This window comes from Capricornis sumatraensis, chromosome 6, assembly GCF_032405125.1.
Source record: "Capricornis sumatraensis isolate serow.1 chromosome 6, serow.2, whole genome shotgun sequence".
NCBI lineage: Eukaryota > Metazoa > Chordata > Mammalia > Artiodactyla > Bovidae > Capricornis > Capricornis sumatraensis.
Genome location: NC_091074.1, coordinates 47,363,698 through 47,383,236, shown reverse-complemented (window position 1 = coordinate 47,383,236; position 19,539 = coordinate 47,363,698). Strand labels below are relative to the sequence as shown.

The 19,539-nt window shown below is 41.3% G+C and overlaps 1 protein-coding gene across 1 annotated transcript in view; it reads left to right on the top strand.

Moving 5' to 3' along the window:
• Positions 1–19,539, top strand: part of PDCD1LG2 (programmed cell death 1 ligand 2) — a 35,342-nt gene that overhangs the window by 11,753 nt on the left and 4,050 nt on the right. Inside the window, exon 3 of the mRNA XM_068973584.1 lies at positions 11,460–11,726. Coding sequence (XP_068829685.1) covers positions 11,460–11,726 — 267 coding nt within the window. The remainder of the gene's footprint in view (positions 1–11,459; positions 11,727–19,539) is intronic.

The following is a 19,539-nucleotide window of genomic DNA, read 5'->3' as shown; positions in this document are numbered from 1 at the left end:
GAAAAACAGAAATAGAATTGATTCTGAAGATTGTCTCATTCCAACTGTTAAGTCATTTGCATCCTCATGCACAGGTAGAAAATGAGAATCCCATCCATCCCATTAAGAGATACATTTCCAGTAAACTTTTCTTATGTTTAATAATTGTCAATATTCATAATATTTGTTTTGATTTTACATGTGCTGATAATAATGGAAATTAGACCTCAATGCTGAATAACAATTTGAACACTTAAAGCCTCATGGTCACAAGAAAAAAATTTAATTTCAATAGCTATACATTTTTGTTGCTGCAAAGAAACAAAAGGATAACCACAAAGGAGTGATCAAACATGTTGCATTAGGATAAAATTCTGTAGAGGTGTAGAAGTGTAGAGTGATATTTAAGGAATATTAATAAAAAGAAAAGTTCTGACCATTAGAGTAGAATATATGTATTTTTCTTTTTTTATAAATTTATTTATTTATTATTTATTGGCTGCACTGGATCTTCGTTGCTGTATGTGGACTTTCTCTAGTTGTGGTGTGTGGGCTTCTCATTGCAGTGGCTTCTCTTATTGTGGAGCACAGGTTCCAGGCACATGGGCTTCAGTAGTTGTGGCTCACGGGCTTAGTTGCTCTGCGGCATGGGGGATCTTCACAGACCAGGGATCAAACGGGTGTCCCCTGCATTGCAAGGAGGATTCTTAACCACTGGACCACCAGGAAAGCCCTGTATTTTTCAGTGGATGGTGGTGTGTATTAAAGACACCTTCTTTGATATCTAGGTGATGTTGGATACATTTGTGAAAGAGTGAAATGCCTTACTGAAAATATGTGTTCATAAAATGCTAAACATTATATATTTTTCCAATATAGAAACCTATGAAATATTCCAAGAATAAACTTAATAATATGTGAGAGGGGGCACACTGCATCACAATTGTTTTATGAGGAATGCAAGCAAAAAGGAAAAAAAAAGAGGAGGTTGAAGTCAAGCACCTAAGGATATTCTGCCCTAATTGGGGGTCTCTGAAAGAAACAGGGGAGATCTGGGACTTCAGTTAGGGTGTGCTTAAATAGAACAAGACTAGAGGAAGGATGTGTTTGTCTTTAAAATGCCTGATTTTTGGCATATACTTGAAAATAGATTTATAATAGTTTCTTTGATGTCTGGACAACAGTTCATAATAAATATGGTGAAGAGAGGATGGATTTCATAAGGACAGGGAAAAAAAACACCAGATAGCACGGCTAAAGAGTTTATAAAAGACAGTAACAGAAGGCTGCAGTTTTTGAAATGCCTGGTTGCAACCCAAGATTAGATATCTGTCAGAGAAAGGCCAGGCAGCATGATGGAAGAGGAGAGCACAGCAGCCATGAGAAGCCAGGGACTGAGCACAGTGGCTGAGAACCGGCCTGTGCGTGGATCCCAGACAGACACAGAGCAGGAGCTAAGAACAGAAGGGCCAAACCATCCTGAAGGCCTGAGCAGGCTGAGGCTTGGCAGAATTTCTTTAAATCAACAGAAAGGCCCAGGATAGAGTACAACTTCATCAAAAGGTGGAGGAAGAAGGCAGCATAGAGAGAAACAGCCTTCACCCTAAGAAGGGGAAGACAAACAGCAAAGGGAGGAGACAGCCCAAGAGAAACATCTTAGTAGTGAAATGATGTCTGTACATTGAGCTTCTAGACCCAGAAAAAAGCATTTGCTAAAATAACTTAGTAATGAGGCTAAATCTCCGCTCTGTCTTTTCTCCCTGGGGAAACAGAAGGGAATAAGGAAAGCCTGAGAAGAAAACAATATCCTGAATTTTGAGGGGTGGGAAAGCTCCTGGGAATTACAAACTGTTTAACCTGATGTTCCTCTCCAGGTCATTTAACAGACCAATCGAGAGCAGTCCTAAAATATTTCTTTTAATGACTGCTAGATACCTGCCAGGACTCTTTAAGTTTAAGGCATTTAAAACTACATTTTTTCCACCTTAGTTATGGTCATTATGATGATAAAGCAGATAATACTATGTACAGTAGATAATATAGTGCTATAATGTATAGTAAAGATGATAAAGCTTATCTTTATTTTAGAAATGCTAAAGTTGCCAGTAACATTTGAATCATATAGTCAGAGATAGCAGGATAACAGAAAGCATTTAAACCAGTGGATACTGAAATCAGAAAGTAGTAATTCTTTTGCTGAAACAGACTGAGAAGCCAAATGGAGAATAGTGAGGCAAGTCAGCAATTAGTGAAAGCAGGAAGAGATAATAATTACCAGCACTAATTGACTATTTAATACGTTCTAGGTACCTAACTCATTTATCATTCTAACACTACAGTTAAGGATAAGTAATACTGTGCCTATTTTACAAATGAGGCTTAAGGCTTGACAAGTTATGTAAGCAGCACTTAAGTCTAGTCAAAATTTTTGGACTCCAAGGCCCATGTTCTTAACTACTATGCTTACCATGTGTTGTTTTGCTAAACCAGACAAGTAAGTACCAATGAGTTGAAGCTACCATGAGGCAAAATTTGACTTGGCATAAAGATAATCTTCCCAATGAAAGTTTAACTTTCTTATTGTCTAATCACTGCAAGGACCACTTCTGGAAGTAGGAGCTTCCATTTGTAAGTATATTTAACCAAAAGTTAGTTATCTAGTAGGTTACCAATATCAAGAAAAAAAATATTATTAAAGAGAAAAAGGGACATTTCATAATGATAGAAAAAAATCAGTTCAGCAGGAAGATATAGCAATCCTAAATGTGTATACATCTAACCATATAGCTTCAAAGTGTATAAAACAAAATTTGACAGACCTAAAAGGAGGAATAAACAGATCCATAATCATATTTGGAGATTTCAACTCATCTCTGTTATAACTAGAATACCCAAAAAGAAAACAAGAGAGTAGAACAGCATTAGCCATCTTGACTGACTTATATAAAACTCATGCCCAACAACTACAGAATACACATTGTTTCCAAGTGCATGTGAAACATTCATCAAGATAGTCATCTAGCAAAGATGCTGGAGAAGATGGTTCTTGTTGAGCAGGAAGTGAAGTGAAGTGAAGTGGCTCAGTCATACCCAACTCTTTGTAACCCCATGGACTGTAGCCTGCACCAAGTTCCTCCATCCATGGGATTTTCTAGGCAAGAAAGAGTACTGGAGTGGGTTGCCATTTCAGGAAGTTGGACTAATTGAATTTTAAGATCACTGCCATCTCTGAAATTCTAAAATTTACTCATATTTTCCTAAGAATATCACCCTCAGTCCAGCTTCCCCATTGTGTGTTGCTGATAATGATGTGTTTTCAGCCACTTCCCAAATAAGATGGGGAGACGTCTTTAATGTTATATAAATGAAGGATGTGGGCTCATACCTCTCCCTCAGATCTTGCTCGTTCTTTTTAAAAAAATATATTTTATTTTTTCATTGACGAATAGTTGATTTACAATGTTATGTTAGTTTTGTGTGTGACTCAGTTTTATATGTATGTATATATATATAGATATGTGGTATATATATATATATATATATATATATATATATTCTTTTTCAGATTCTTTTCCATTATAGGTTATTACATATTTTGAATATAATTTCCTGTGCTGTATAGTAACTATTTGTAGTTCATCTATTTTATATATAGTAGTGTATATCTGTGGAGAAGGAAACGGCAACCCACTCCAGTGTTCTTGCCTGGGGAGTCCTGTGGACAGAGGAGCCTGGTTGGCTGCCGTCTATGAGGTCACACAGAGTTGGACACGACTGACGCGACTTAGCAGCAGCAGCAGTGTATATCTAGGGCTCCCCAAGTGGCTCAGTGGTAAAGAATCTGCTTACCAATACAGGAGACATGAGTTTGATCCCTGGGTTGGAAAGAGCCCTTGGAGAAGGACATGTCAACCCACTCCAATATTCTTGCCTGGGAAATCCCATGGACAGAGGAGCCTGGAAGGCTATAGTCCATGGGGTTGTAAAGAGCCGGACATGAATTAGCAACTGAACAGCAGCAGCAGCAGTGTGCCTCTATTAATCCCAAACTCCTAAATTATCCCACTCCCCTATCCCCCTATAGTAACCATAACTTTGTTTTCTATGTCTATGAATCTACTTCTGTTTTGTAAATAAGTTCATTTGTATCATATTTTTAGATCCCACATATAAGTGATATCATATTTGTCTTTGTCTGACTTACTTCAATTAGTATGCTAATCTCTAGTTTCATCCAAGTTGCTGCAAATGACATTATTTCATTGTTTTTTTAATTTAAATTTTATTTCATTGTTTTTTATGGCTGAGTTATATTTTATACACACACACACACTTTGGCCTTGGAGTGCAAAATGAAGTAGGGCAAAGCTAACAGAATTTTGCCAAGAGAACGCACTTGGTCATAGCAAATACCCTCTTCCAACAACACAAGAGAAAACTCTACACGTGGACATTACCAGATGGTCAATACTGAAGTCAGATTGACTATATTCTTTGAAGCCAAAGATGGAGAAGCTCTATACAGTCAGTAAAAACAAGACCAGGAGCAGACTGTGGCTCAGATCATGAACTCCTTATTACCAAATTCAGACTTAAATTGAAGAAAGTAAGGAAAACCATTCGACCATTCAGGTATGACCTAAATCAAAGTCCTTATGATTATGCAGTGGAAGTGAGAAATAGATTGAAGGGTTAGATCTGATAGAAAGAGTGCCTGATGAACTATGGATGGAGGTTTGTGACATGGTATAGGAGGCATTGATCAAAACCATCCCCAAGAAAAAAAAGTGCAAAAAGGCAAAATGGTTGTCTGAGGACACCTTACAAATAGCAAGGATAAGAAGAGAAATGAAAGACAAAGGAGAAAAGGGGAGGTATACCCATTTGAATGCAGAGTTCCAAAGAATAGAAAGGAGAGATAAGAAAGCCTTCCTCAGTGATCAGTGCAAAGAAATAGAGGAAAACAACAGAATGAGAAAGACTAGAAATCTCTTTAAGAAAATTAGAGATACCAAGGGAACATTTCATGCAAAGATGGGCTTGATAAAGGACAGAAATGGTATGGACCTAACAGAAGCAGAAGATGTTAAGAAGAGGTGGCAAGAATACAGAGAAGAACTATACAAAAAAGATCTTCATGACGATGGTGTGATCTAGAGCCAGACATCCTGGAATGTAAATTCAAGTGGGCCTTAGGAAGCATCTCTACGAACAAAGATAGTGAAGGTGATGAAACTGCAGTTGAGCTATTTCAAATCCTGGAAGATGATGCTGTGAAAGTGCTGCACTCAATATACCAGCAAATTTGGAAAACTCAGCCATGGCCACAGGACTGGAAAAGATCAATTTTCATTCTAATCCTGAAGAAGGGCAATGCTAAAGAATGTTCAAGCTACTGCACAATTGCACTCATCTCACACGCTAGCAAAGTAATGCTCAAAATTCTCCAAGCCAGGCTTCAACAGTACATGAACTGTGAACTTCCAGATGTTCAAGCAGGATTTAGAAAAGGCAGAGAAAATAAAGATCAAATTGCCAACATCCATTGGATCATAGAAAAAAGCAAGAGTTTTTCAGAAAAACATTTACTCCTGCTTTATTGATTACACCAAAGCCTTTAACTGTGTAGATCACAACAAGCTGTGCAAAAGTTTTAAAGAGATGGAAATACCAGACCACCTTACCTGCCTCCTGAGAAATCTATATGCAGGTCAAGAAGCAACAGTTAGAACCAGACATGGAAAAACTGGTTTCGAATCGGGAAAGGAGTACGTTAAGACTGTGTATGGTCACCCTACTTTTTTAACTGATATGCAGAGTACATCATGCTGGGCTGGATGAAGCACAATCTGGAATCAAGTTTCTGGGAGAAATATCAATAACCTCACATGTACAGATGACCACCGTTATGGCAGAAAATGAAGAGGAACTGAAGAGACTCTTGATGAAAGTGAAAGAGGAGAGTGAAAAAGTTGGCTTAAAACTCAACATTCAAAAAACTAAGATCATGGCATCTGGTCCCATCACTTCATGGCAAATAGATGAGGAGACAGTGGAAACAGTGACAGACTTTTTATTTTCTTGGGCTCCAAAATCACTGCAGATTGTGATTGCAGCCATGAAATTAAAAGACTCTTGTTCCTTGGCAGGAACGCTACGACCAACCTAGATAGCATATTAAAAAGCAGAGACATTACTTTGCCAACACAGATCCGTCTAGTCAGAGCTATGGTTTTTCCAGTAGTCATGTATAGATGTGAGAGGAGGACTATAAAGAAAGCTGAGCACCAAAGAATTGATGCTTTTGAACTTGGTGTTGAAGAAGATTTTTGAGAATCCCTTGGGCTGCAAGGAGGTCCAACTAGTCAATCCTAAAGGAAAGCAGTCCTGAGTATTCTTTGGAAAGACTGATGCCAAAGCTGAAACTCCAATACTTTGGCCACCTGATGTGAAGAACTGACTCATTGGAAAAGAACCTGATGCTGAGAAAGATTGAAGACAGGAGGAGAAGGGGATGACAGAGGATGAGATGGTTGGATGGCATCACTGACTCAATGGACATGGGTTTGAGCAAGCTCCGGGAGTTGGTGATGGACAGGGAAGTCTGGCATGCTGCACAGTCCATGGGTCACAAAGAGTCGGGCACGACTGAGCAACTGAACTGAACTGAACACATACATAGACCACATCTTCTTTACCAATTCATCTGTCAATGAACATTTATATTCCTTCCATATCTTGGCAATTGTAAATAGTGCTGTAGTGCACATTCCAATACATATATTTTTTCAAATTAGAGTTTTCGTATTTTCTGGATACATGCTCACGAGTGGGACTGCCAGATCATATGGTAATTCTGCTTTAAGGATCCTCTATACTGTTCTTGGAAGAAACATTATGACCAACCTAGATAGCATATTGAAAAGCAGAGACATTACTTTTCCAACAAAGGTCTGTCTAGTCAAGGCTATGGTTTTTCCAGTGGTCATGTATGGATGTGAGAGTTGGACTGTGAGGAAAGCTGAGCACAGAAGAATTGATGCCATTGAACTGTGGTGTTGGAGAAGACTCTTGAGAGTTCCTTGGACTGCAAGGAGATCCAACCAGTCCATTCTGAAGATCAGCTCTGGGATTTCTTTGGAAGGAATGATGCTAAAGCTGCATGAGGTCGCAAAGAGTCGAACATGACTGAGTGACTGAACTAAACTGAACTGAACTGAACTGAAAATCCAGTACTTTGGCCACCTCATGCGAAGAATTGGCTCCTTGGAAAAGACCCTGATGCTGGGAGGGATTGGGGACAAGAGGAGAAGGGGACGACAGAGGATGAGATGGCTGGATGGCATCACTGACTCGATGGACATGAGTCTGAGTGAACTCCAGGAGTTGGTGATGGACAGGGAGGCCTGGCGTGCTGCGATTCATGGGGTCGCAAAGAGTCGGACACGACTGGGCAACTGAATTGAACTGAACTGATACTGTTCTCCATCATGACTATAGCAATTTACATTCCCACCAATAGTGTAGGACGGTTCCATTTTCTCCACACCCTTCCAATATTTATTCTCTGTAGACTCTTGATGATAGCCATTCTGATTGTGTGACATGATACTTCATTGCAGCTTTGATTTGCATTTTTCTAATAATTAGCTATGTTGAGCATCTTTTCATGTGCCTGTTGTCCATCTGTAAGTTTTCTTTGAAAAAAATGTCTATTCAGGTGTTCTGCCTATTTTTTAATTGGGTTGTTTGTGTTTTTGATGTTGAGTTCTATGAGCTGTTTGTATATTTTGGAAATTAATCCCTTGTCAGTTGCATCATTTCTTGATTATTCTTTTAGGAGAACATCTCTCCCATCTGCTCTCTTATTTATATAGCCAAAACTTCAGCCCAGCTCCTGATTCCTGGCCCTCCTACCTCTGAAATCACCCGTCAACTTGGCAGCCAAGACCTGTACCTTGTCCTAAGCTGCCTTGCTGGAGTAAGCCAAGCCCTCATCCATAAGACACTATTCCTATGAATCCATTTATTCTACTTTATGCCCCTCCCAAACCCCAGAGCTTACAGAAATAATCTACAACATACTAGGATGAAATGATAATAAGGGGACATCAAATCAAGGAAAAATAAGTGTAGATAAAGTAACAAAATGAGATAAAGCAAGTACTTAAAATGCATGCTTCAGGTACTATTGGATTGCTAGAGATAGACCAAAATTGGCTCCAAGGAGACCGATGATTCTAACCAGTTCAAGTTCTTTAGTAGGCTGCTTCAGAACCTAATTCTTCTCATCTTATTCTATTTCTGAGTACCCCTAAGTCCCTCCAAAAACATCCCTCTTCCCATATTTGATGCTTCATTCCTAGATTTTAGTACTTAATTAGAGAACCATCCTCTTCTGATGATTCCAATGCAGAATTAAGAATGCTGTACCCATGAAGGGCTTGAGTTCAAGTCCCCTCAGTCACCCCCGATTCCAGCCATTTTCTTATTTATTCCTGGAGTATGCATTTAGTCTACCACATAGGGTCTTTGCATGGTTTAAGTGAGAGGAGGTATATTAAGGGGATGGAGTCAGGTTTAGAGCTACTCACCCCAGTTGTCTCTAAGTTCTTGACTAAGTGAGATATACCCAGATTAATTAGTAGCCAAATGGGAAATGACCTTCAGTTTTTAAAATAATAACTGGATGAATATGTAATTTTTTTCCTTTTGCCTCTTCCTACATTGAGCCTTCTCTTATAATCTGCACTGGAGAACATGACTCAGAATAGGGACTTTTGGTTTCTTGTTCCCTTGTCTTAAACTGAGTCCAGATTTGCAAATCAGACCCTGAAGTCACTCATCCATCCAGCCTCATAGATAAGAAAATCTTCCCCACCACTCAGTCACAAAGAGAAGCTGGAGTAGTGTGAGTGAGGAAAATGTGAGAGCATTTTGAGGCAGGCAGCCCAGCTGGCCTGCCCAAGCATGCTTAGTGGCATGGAAAAGAGGACTTCAAGAAGGCCACAGGCTAATAAACAGCTCTTCAAGGTGCAGTCATCCTACTCTCTGGTGACCCATGACCCTCGTAAGTGAAGCAGAAGACCCGGGTTCAGTCCCTGGGTGGGGAAGATTCTCTGGAGAAGGAAATGGTTATGCACTCCAGTATTCTTGCCTGGAGAATTCCAGGGACAGGGGAACCTGACAGGCCACAGTTAATGGGGCAGCAAAGAGTCAAAGACGACTGAGTGACTAACACAATCAAATTAGCAACTCATAACAGAGACACACAAGGGAGGCTCTCAAAAGGCAAAAGTTGTGGAGAGGGGCTTGATTATTCCTTCCACGTCCACAGAATGTAAAAGTGCAGAACATGAACTCAGTACCTAGAAAACACTTAGTAAGTCATACATATTTGATGTTTTCCATGTGGCTGTTACCATTATTTTAGTAGAAAAATAACTTTTCACCATTTATACTCCTCCCAAAAATTTGAGAAAAAAATGTTTATTCATATCTGGGCCATATATATGTCTTCACGTCAAAGATGGTATCAAAATTCTATTCCTTAAAGACTAGCTAATGAAAGCTAGTGCCCACCCCCTCTTCCTTTCACCAAAAATCAACAGGTTACTTTTTGCCCTCCCTTGTACTTGCATATGTGGTTAACATTTATTTTTAGCTATAGTCTAAAACAGTTGGACAGTTTGTCCTTGTGTCTTCCTGGTGCTCTCAGTGTCACTTGTATCTATTTTAGACCTCAGTTTTCTAGAGAGCAGGGAGGAATATCTGGTTAATTCATTCAGCATCCACTGCACAGAATGGTGTGTGCGTGTATGTGTGTGCACACACATGTGTGTGCATATGTGTGTGTGCATGCATGTGGGGGGTGTTATAGAGGAGAAATAACTAATAAGTATACCCTATTCTTGAATATGTATAGACAGAATCTAGGTCTTTTAAAAATAATAGCACTTATCATGTACCTGCTGTTCAGTTCAGTTCAGTTCAGTTGCTCAGTCATGTCCGACTCTTTGCAACCCCACGAATCACAGCACGCCAGGCCTCCCTGTCCATCACCAACTCCCAGAGTTTACCCAAACTCATGTCCATTGAGTCAGTGATGCCATCCAACCATCTCATCCTCTGTCATCCCCTTCTCCTCCTGCCCCCAATCCCTCCCAGCATCAGGGTCTTTTTTTTTTTTTTTTTTTTATCAGGGTCTTACCAATGAGTCAACTCTTCACATGAGGTGGCCAAAGTATTGGAGTTTCAGCTTCCGCATCAGTCCTTCCAATGAACACCCAGGACTGATCTCCTTTAGAATGGACTGGTTGGATCTCCTTGCAGTCCAGGGGACTCTCAAGAGTCTTCTCCAACACTAAAGAATTGATTCAAAGCATCAATTCTTCGGCACTCAGCTTTCTTCACAGTCCAACTCTCACATCCATACATGACCACTGGAAAAACCATGCCTTGACTAGACAGACCTTTGTTGACAAAGTAATGTCTCTGGTTTTTAATATGCTCTCTAGGTTGGTCATAGCGTTCCTTCCAAGGAACAAGAATCTTTTAATTTCATGGCTGCAGTCACCATCTGCAGTGATTTTGGAGCCCCAAAAAATGAAGTCTGACACTGTTTCCACTGTTTCCCCATCTAGTTCCCATGAAGTGAAGGGACCAGATGCCATGATCTTCGTTTTCTGAATGTTGAGCTTTAAGCCAAGTTTTTCACTCTCCTCCTTCACTTTCATCAAGAGGCTTTTTAGTTCCTCTTCACTATCTGCCAGAAGGGTGGTGTCATCTGCATATCTGAGGTTATTGATATTTCTCCTGGCAGTCTTGATTCCAGCTTGTGCTTCTTCCAGCCCAGCATTTCTCATGATGTACTCTGCATATAAGTTAAAGAAGTAGGGTGGCAATATACAGCCTTGATGTACTCCTTTTCCTATTTGGAACCAGTCTGTTGTTCCATGTCCAGTTCTAACTGTTGCTTCCTGACTTGCGTATAGGTTTCTCAAGAGGCAGGTCAGGTGGTCTGGTATTCCCATCTCTTTCAGAGTTTTCCACAGTTGGTTGTGATCCTCTCAAGACCTCTGAAGGCCTCTACCAGGTTACCAGTGTTCTGCGCCTAAAGCCACCCCAACAGCCACAGATTGTGATAGGATAAAGCACCATTGAGATTTGAAATCAAGCCTTGATTGTGCATAATTGGCTCCACCAGTTAATAATCCTGTGACTTAGAGTGAAATAAACCTCTCTAGCCTCAGTTACCTTCAACAAAAATTGGGGATATTGATGATGCTCTTTTGTTGTAAAAATTAAATTATTCAGTGATGTAAAAGAGCATGATATCTGGGTCACAGGAAATGTTTTAAAAGTTAAAACCATTTTTATTTAATATTGATAATGATAATTTATTTCATAAGACATTAAGTACAGGGATCTATAGGAATCAGAAACGAGAGACTTATTTCTTCTTCTTTTTTTTGTCCCAGCTTCCTACAAGAAAATAAACACTCGCTACCTCAAGGTCTCAGGGACAGATGAGGTAGAGCTCACCTGCCAAGCTGAAGGCTATCCCTTGGCAGAAGTGTCTTGGCCAAACATCAGTATTCCTGCCAACACCAGCCACACCAAGACCTCTGAAGGCCTCTACCAGGTTACCAGTGTTCTGCGCCTAAAGCCACACCCCGGCAGGAATTTCAGCTGTGTGTTCCGGAATGCCAATGTGAAGGAACTCACTTCAGCCACCATTGTCCAAGGTAAGAGCTGCCCACCCTTCCTAGCTCTACCAGTGAGGGTTCAGGCAAGAAATGGATGACACAGTCAGAATGAGTAACCTGAGAAGAGTGTAATAAAGGGAGTGATTAAGATTTAGAGAAACTACTAAAAGTAGGATAGAGCACCTGGGACTTCAAAAGTCGTGGAGCTGTACCGCCTCTGCCTCCAGGAGAGTCTGCTGGAACCTGGAAAAGGGACCTGGGGCCTCCAGTACAGGGGTACTGCCACCTGCGGCCACTCCCAAGAACTGAAGGTGATGAATGGATGCCCCAACCTTGTTCTCCCACCCTCCAGTCTCCTGCTGGAGCCTCCCACTGGCAGAATGCAGGTGAGGTCAGAGAACAAGGGAGTCCTCTGATATGTTCATAAGGTCAGCCTCTCAGGGCTAGAGTGTGCAGTGAATGGACCCAAAGAGGAAACTGAAAATACCCAGCATAAGGGCTGATCACTTTGACTCAGGCATAATGCCATGAGTCAGCAGTATGAATATTACTTTGCTGGCTTTTCTGCCAGTCAAGTGGTTTTAGAGTTTTCCAGGAAAACTGACCTCTTTAAAAAAAATCACTTATAGACCTCTCTGGCTATGCTGAATCCTATACTTTAGAACTTCATGCATCAGTAAAATTTATAACAGTTCTCATAGTCTGCTAATTTTTTATCTGCTAAAAACATTCATTTGACAAATAAGAACAGCTAACATTTAGTATCAGATCATTTAGTATCAGCTAACATTTAGTATCATAATCATTTTATAAGACAAGTCATTTTTTTGCAGAGGCATAAGTCTCCTATTGTTCCACAACCATCATGGGCTTTATTTTTTTTAAGAATTTTATTTATTTATTTAGCCATGTCAGGCCTTAGTTGTGGCATGCAGATCTTTCCTTGCAATGCATGGACTCTCTAGTTGTGGCACACAGGCTTAGTTGCCCCAGGATACATAGAATCTTAGTTCCCCGTCCAGAAATCGAACCCATATCTCTGCATTGCAAGGTGGATTTTTTAGCACTGGGACACCAGGGAAGTCCCCACTGTGGGCTTGAGACAACACAAATTTATTAGATCACACTTCTGGAGGTCAAAAGTCTGAAAAGAGCTTTACTGGGCTCAAATCAAGTTGTCACGGGACTGTAGAGGCTCTAAGAGAGAATTCATTTTCTGGATTTCTCCACCTTTGGGAGGCTACCTGCATGCCTTGGCTCATGGCCTTTCTTTCCACCTCCAAAACCAGCATTAGATTTCTACTACTGCCGTCACATCTCTTTCTTTAACTCTCTTGCCTCTCTCTTCTACCTCTTAAGGACCCTTGTGATTACATTAGATTCCCCTCCACCAATACATACCTCAACCTGATAATTCAGGATAGTTTTCCCATTTCAAGGTCCTTAACCACATCTGCACAATCCTTTGTTATGTAGGGTAATGCATTCATAGGTTTCAGAACATGGACATCTTTAAGAGGAGCCATTATTCTGCTATCTTACCAATAAAGGATATAAGTTCAGAACAAAGACAGTCCTTAGTAGTGATTAAATTTGACTTTACAGAAGATTTGCTATATTATCATTATATTCCACTATTTACTCTCTATCTTAGATAAAAAGAACTTATGATGAGGACTTGTGTGGCATGCAGGCATTTAGGTGGTGACCCCAAGGGGCAGAAGTGACACATTCAAAAATTAAGACAGGAAAGAAGGAAGAGAAAATAGAAGGGTGCATTATTCCAATTGTTGGCATGAACAGTAGAAGCTGAAATACTCAAGAATCTCGTGAGAAGTGTATAGATCATCTCCTAAGATGTTTACTCAAAGAGCTTCAGACTGAAGGACTAATCTTTTGCTTTTACCCCCAGTGGTGAGCAGTTGTCCCCAGGAGTATAACTTCCTTCTGCTGTGAGCTATGCATGAATGTGGGCTGAGAGAACTCCCCCAGCATCTATGGCATCAAAGTCATTTCAGGGCAGAAAGCAATGTGTCCACCTGAGGGAGTCACTGACCATGAAGTGAGCTGAGGCCCACCCAGAATTCTACCCAATATGTGGCTAAACTCAGAAGAGAGGCTGAGAGAAAGTGAGGCAGGACGACAGTAGTCGATCCCTTCCACTGCTCAGGTCTGTCCCTTCATGCCTTGTATTCAAACTACTGTCTCCGAGCCTTTCTGAGCCTTTGGGCAGGGAAATAGCTACTATCACTGCACGAGATACATATACCAGAGTTCGTGAAACAAGTTACAGTTTCTGCTGCTGCAACTGATCCCAAACCATAGTTGATATTTGTCATCTCTCTCATCAGCATACATTCTAGCTTTCCCTCACTCAACATTTCAGATGGAATAGTTTGTTTGCCTGGAGGCACCCCTTGAGGGTGGAGGGAAGGAAGAGTGTGGGGGTGATTCAGACTTTCAACACTGGGAGACCTGAGCCCTAGTCGCCTCATCCTCAGCAGACTGCAGTTGCTACAATTGCCTTTTCATTGTTATCACTGGGTATGGAAGTAACAAGACTCAGAGAATCAGTGGATCCCTGAGTTCCAGACAGTCTTCCCTGCCTCCATTGTGTAGCAGCATCGGAATTCTTCATGGGAACCATCACTTTGCCAACAAAGGTCCATATAGTCAAAGCTACGGTTTTTTCCAGCAGTTATGTATAGATGTGGGAGTTGGACCATAAAGAAGGCTGAGCATTAAAGAATTGATGCTTTTGAACTGTGATGTAAGAAAAGATCTTGAGAGTCCCTTGGACTGGAAATCAATCCTGAATATTCATTGGAAGGCCTGATGCTGAAGCTCCAATATTTTGGCCACCTGATGTGAAGAACTGACTCATTAGAAAAGGTCCTGATGCTGGGAAAGATTGAAGGCAGGAGGAGAAGGGGATGACAGGATGAGATGGTTGGATGGCATCACTGACTCAATGGACATGAGTTTAAATAAGCTCTGGGAGATGGTGAAGGACAGGGAAGCCTGGCGTGCTATAGTCCACGGGGTTACAAAGAGTCAAATACGACTGAGAGACTGAACAGCAGCAACATGGGAATCAAGATCAGCCCCTCTACCAGTATTAGTATTCTTTGCTTTGCCTGCTGGTCTGACAGTGGATAGAGCTCGAGTTGACTAGGCAGTAGCTATAACTTTACATGTGGTAGAACATGCCCCTTGGTACACAGCATCCTTGGTAGAAGTATTGGCCGTATAGGGAGCTGGAACTTTAATCCAGGGCAACCTAAATTTGTGGATAGGAGAAGCAAAGACTTTACAAGTAGGTCACTGGAAAAAGTGATGAGAGGAAACAAGCCTCAGCACTGGGGAAGCCCTGGCACAAAAGCAGCACACTGTTGAGGGATGGCTGTCATGGCTGAAGTGAGTTAGAACCTGCAAAGAACCATCCGTCATTCAGCCACATTGAGCCATGGCTGAAATCAGGTGGGACAGACAGAATATGAGTTGAGGCACCAGAGATACTGCTCTATCTCAAATTAAATTTTGTCATGGACTGGCACTGATCCACAGGCCAGTTGGAGAACTTTGAAATGACTCAGTGCCCATCTCATCATTAATTTCCTAGCATTTTTTTTCCTAGAAAATAAAATCCTCCCTGATATAGTTTTCAGAGCAGCCAGCTCCATTGTCATTCCAAACCCCCATTCCCCCACCTCCCCACACTTCACTACACAATTCCAACACTAAAGTTAGCCCAGCTTCTTTCTAAGTTATTATGATGAAGTGAAAAGGCGAAGAGAGGATTCATGCTAAGAAAATGGACAGAAATGAAGACATTATAAGTATACCATTTTGAGAACGAATTTTAAGTGAAAATAATGAATTAGGCAAGTTGACCTTTCAACATTCTCTACATCTCCTTTTATCACAACTAAGACCACCAGACTTGTCACCTTATAAAAATTGAGCTATAACTAATTTGAAACCAGAGCTCCACAGGCTCAAATATTAATAATCCCAGGGGAATTAGTTTTTTCCAGGAATTGTTTAGTCAACTTTCCTTTGTTATGTAGAATTTTCTGTCTGGTTAAGTGTTGGCCAATATTGGATGAAATATGGTTTTCTAAAGTGACTCTTACATAAGGATCTTCACTGGGAAACAAGGGCCTGGATAAGAAGAATTTGGAAATAACTACAGCCTACCCTTGTCATCACTGATTACATCAGTATTTTTCTCTTCATAGTAGTGAGGTGGAAGGGCAGACTGACCATTTGTCTAGAAGCCTTAAGGCAGTGAGAAGTTGAGAATGAAGTAAGCTGGCCCTTCTCTCCATGGGAGAGACCTAATAATAGTAAAGTCAACAGTTGTGGGAGGTACCTGTGGGGTCTCCTAGGAGAGCGCTCATGAATGCAGCCAGCAGGGAGATGGAGGAGTCTTGGTACAGTTAGATTCTCTGAGCTGAGAGTCCCTCTCAGGCCTACATTCCTCCTGCCCCCAGACACGGATCCTCTGCTCCAAGTAGTACCCTTTCCTCACCCTGTACTCTCTGAACCTACCTGCACCTGTCTGGTCACCGTGACTTCTTTCCTCAGGCAGTTTCTTCCACACAAAATATCATTCTTCGTTGTCCTCACCAGCTCTCAGGGTAGTTCAGGTATCTCCAGAGTACAAGGCATCTTTCCCTCATCTCACCTCCTAAGACCTATTTCTTTGCTTGCCTGCAACTGTGCTTGTCTTTTCTCTTTCATTGCTCTTTTATTTTCCATGCATTTTAATTGTTCACATGAGTCTTCTTTATATCCAAACTAAAGCAAAACCTGAGTGCTCTGCCCATGGTAAGTGCTCAGTAAATGTAAGATTAATGACTTGGAGACTTACTCCTGGACTGTCCCAGTCCCATCATCCCAGCTGCCAGTCTGTGTGGTACAAATGATTGCCTAGTTTTGTGATACAAGTACCGGCAACAAAATGACCAAAGTCACACATCCTCCCATGGGTTCCTTGCTCCTATTTCTCAAAGACATTTTTAAGTTGTCTTATGACTGTGCCCTTTCTCATAAATTGGCTGCTCATTGCTGACATCTGTGACCCACACATACTTCTTCAGAAGTCAGTGAAGAAAACACATACAGCAGTGAGATTCTGGGGTGGGAGGTACTCCAGTAGCTCCAGAATAGATGACTGAACATCCTAATTTTCAATCAGAAATTAAGGAGCAGTGACACCATTTTCCTTTTGAAACAGGGTTCTTTCCACTTGACCAGGGATGCATTTTCATTAGGAAATATAATGAGATGGGAGCACAAGAAATAACTATAACAAGACCCTTGTAGGGCTGGAAGAGAAGCTCTCCCAGGAGACTTGGAGGTGACTCTCTGGCAGTGCTCAGGAGCATGGGCTCTGAGGTCAGATGGACTAGAATTTCAAATCCTCTCTCTGCTACCTCCTAGCTTTGAGAACATGAACATATGACTGAGCCACCCTAGAACTCAGCCTCTCATCTGTAGAATAGGGATAAATAATGGTAGATACCTAATAGAATTATCATGAGGATTAAATGAAATATGTAAAGTCCTTAGCAGTCAGAAAGGATAGAAACAGGAAAACAAAAAAACATGGTTTGTCCAGCAAGAAGCCTGGTTTCCTTATAAGTGCATGAGACTGTGGATAAAAACAAATCCAATATTTTTCCCGTTGCATCAGGACATCTCATTGTTAAGTAGCATGCAATTATTATAAAACAGTCTGGAATAATATGCATTAGGATTTAGGCTAAGAGACCTCAAAATATAGTAGCTTAAAGGCAGGAGTATACTTCTCTCTGATGTCACATTCAGAGATAGAAGGTGGGTCAGAGCAGGTAAGTTGCTGTTTTCTGTAAAGTCATTCAGTAATCTAGGTTCTTTCTGTCTTATTGCTCTGGGACTCTCCAGGATGTTACCCTGTTGAACTGTCAAAGCTGGGTCACTGCCACATTGATGTTTCAGCCCACAGAAACAAAAAAATACACCCAGTGTTTGAAGGCCAAGACACAAAAAAACCCATTCTCTAGGCCTGAACTTAGTTCACATGGCTGGCCATACCTAACTGCAGGGAAGGCTTAGACATGTAGTCTCAGCAAAACCATGTGTCCAGCTAACACCTAGCTAATACTAGAGAAGAAACAGAGAATGGATTTAGCAGTCTGCCACAAGATTTAACTAATAAGAAAGATTGGGCAAGGTAGACTAGATGGACAGATAGTCAATTCAGTCCAGCAAATCCTCATTGACACTTTTCATGTAGCTGGTGCTTGGCTCTATAGGGGATCCAGAGATGACTTTGCAAAAGTCTTTGTAATTTCGTGTACTTACATGCTAAGTAGACTGATGTCTTATTGCATGTTCAGTGTTCGAAAATCTTTAAGAATAAGTAGAATTTGTGTTTGGAAGGAACTATGAGGGAACCTTACAGGACAAGGGTTTGCATAAAGGCACTGAGGTAAGGACATCTCCTGCTGTGGGAACAGTAAGAACTCCTTGACTTATGGTGCTATAAAGTCCCTCAGTTGTGTCCAACTCTTTGCAACCCATGGCCTATAACCCAGCAGGCTCCTCCATCCATGGAATTTTCCAGGCAAGAATACTGAAGTAGGTTGCCATTTCCTATTCCAGGGGATATCCCAATCCAGGGATTGAACCTGCATGTCTTGCGTCTCCTGCATTGGCAGGCAGATTCTTTATTACTGCACCACCTGGGAGGCCCCAGTAAGCACTTCCAAGAAAATATTAGTTACTATGGGTTATATGTGATAAGGGCTGTTAACTAGATGTATTGTGGTGATAATTCACAGTGCATACAAATATCGAATTTTTATGTTGTATGCCTGAAACTAATATGTTATATGACAATTATACCTCAATTAAAATTTTAAAATATGGATTGTCTAACGTTTAGATGAACCAAACTTCTTAATGCTTTTTATCTTTATGTTCACTACATCTTAAACTTAGAGACAAATACCTGAGGGGCCTGAGCTTTGGATCAGACAGATCTGGGTTTGCAGTCCTGGTCTGGCCGCTTACTTCGCAGGGATGTGTGCATGCGTGCTCAGTCACTAAGTCGTGTCCATCCCTTTGTGACCCCGTGGACTTCAACCCACCAGGCTCCTCTGTCCAAGGGATTTCCAGGCAAGAATACTGGAGTGGGTTGCCATTTCCTTCTCCAGGGGATCTTCCCAACCCAGGAATCAAACCGGCATCTCCTACTTGGCAAATGGATTCTTTACCACTGAGCCACCAGCCCATTAGCAGTGATGACCTTAGATCTTGGAGCCTTACTTCCTCAACTCTAAGATGAGAGCCTCAAATTAAATGACATCTAGTCCCTTCTTAGCTAAAACTGTCTGTGGTTCTCAGATAGCACTATGATGGGAGAAAGAGAAGACAGAGGGCAGGACTTAGCCCTTCCTCAGGAGCAGTTTTGCCAGACTTTTCCAGGACCAGGCTATGATGCTTATTCTTTTTTTGGCAGTGCCCAGGCCCTCAGCAGAGAGAGTGCAGACTCCCAACCACTGAACAGCCAGGGAATTCCCTGTTATTTTTATTCTTTATGAGTTACTCCATAAGACAAAATTCAGCCTGTTGTAAAGGGCACAGTTTACTTGAGTATGCTTCCATCTCCCTGTAGTGAACCCCCATCCAGGCCTGTCCTTGGTCAGTCTGGAGCCCTCATTCTAACCAGAGCACTCCTTTACAAGGCTTTCTCCAGCCTCCAAACTTACTCTTCTCATCCACCTCTCTACTAAACTCATCTCTTCCTCAGTGCCAGACCTTGATTCTCTGAGGAAAGGAAAATGGCTAGCTGTAATGATTC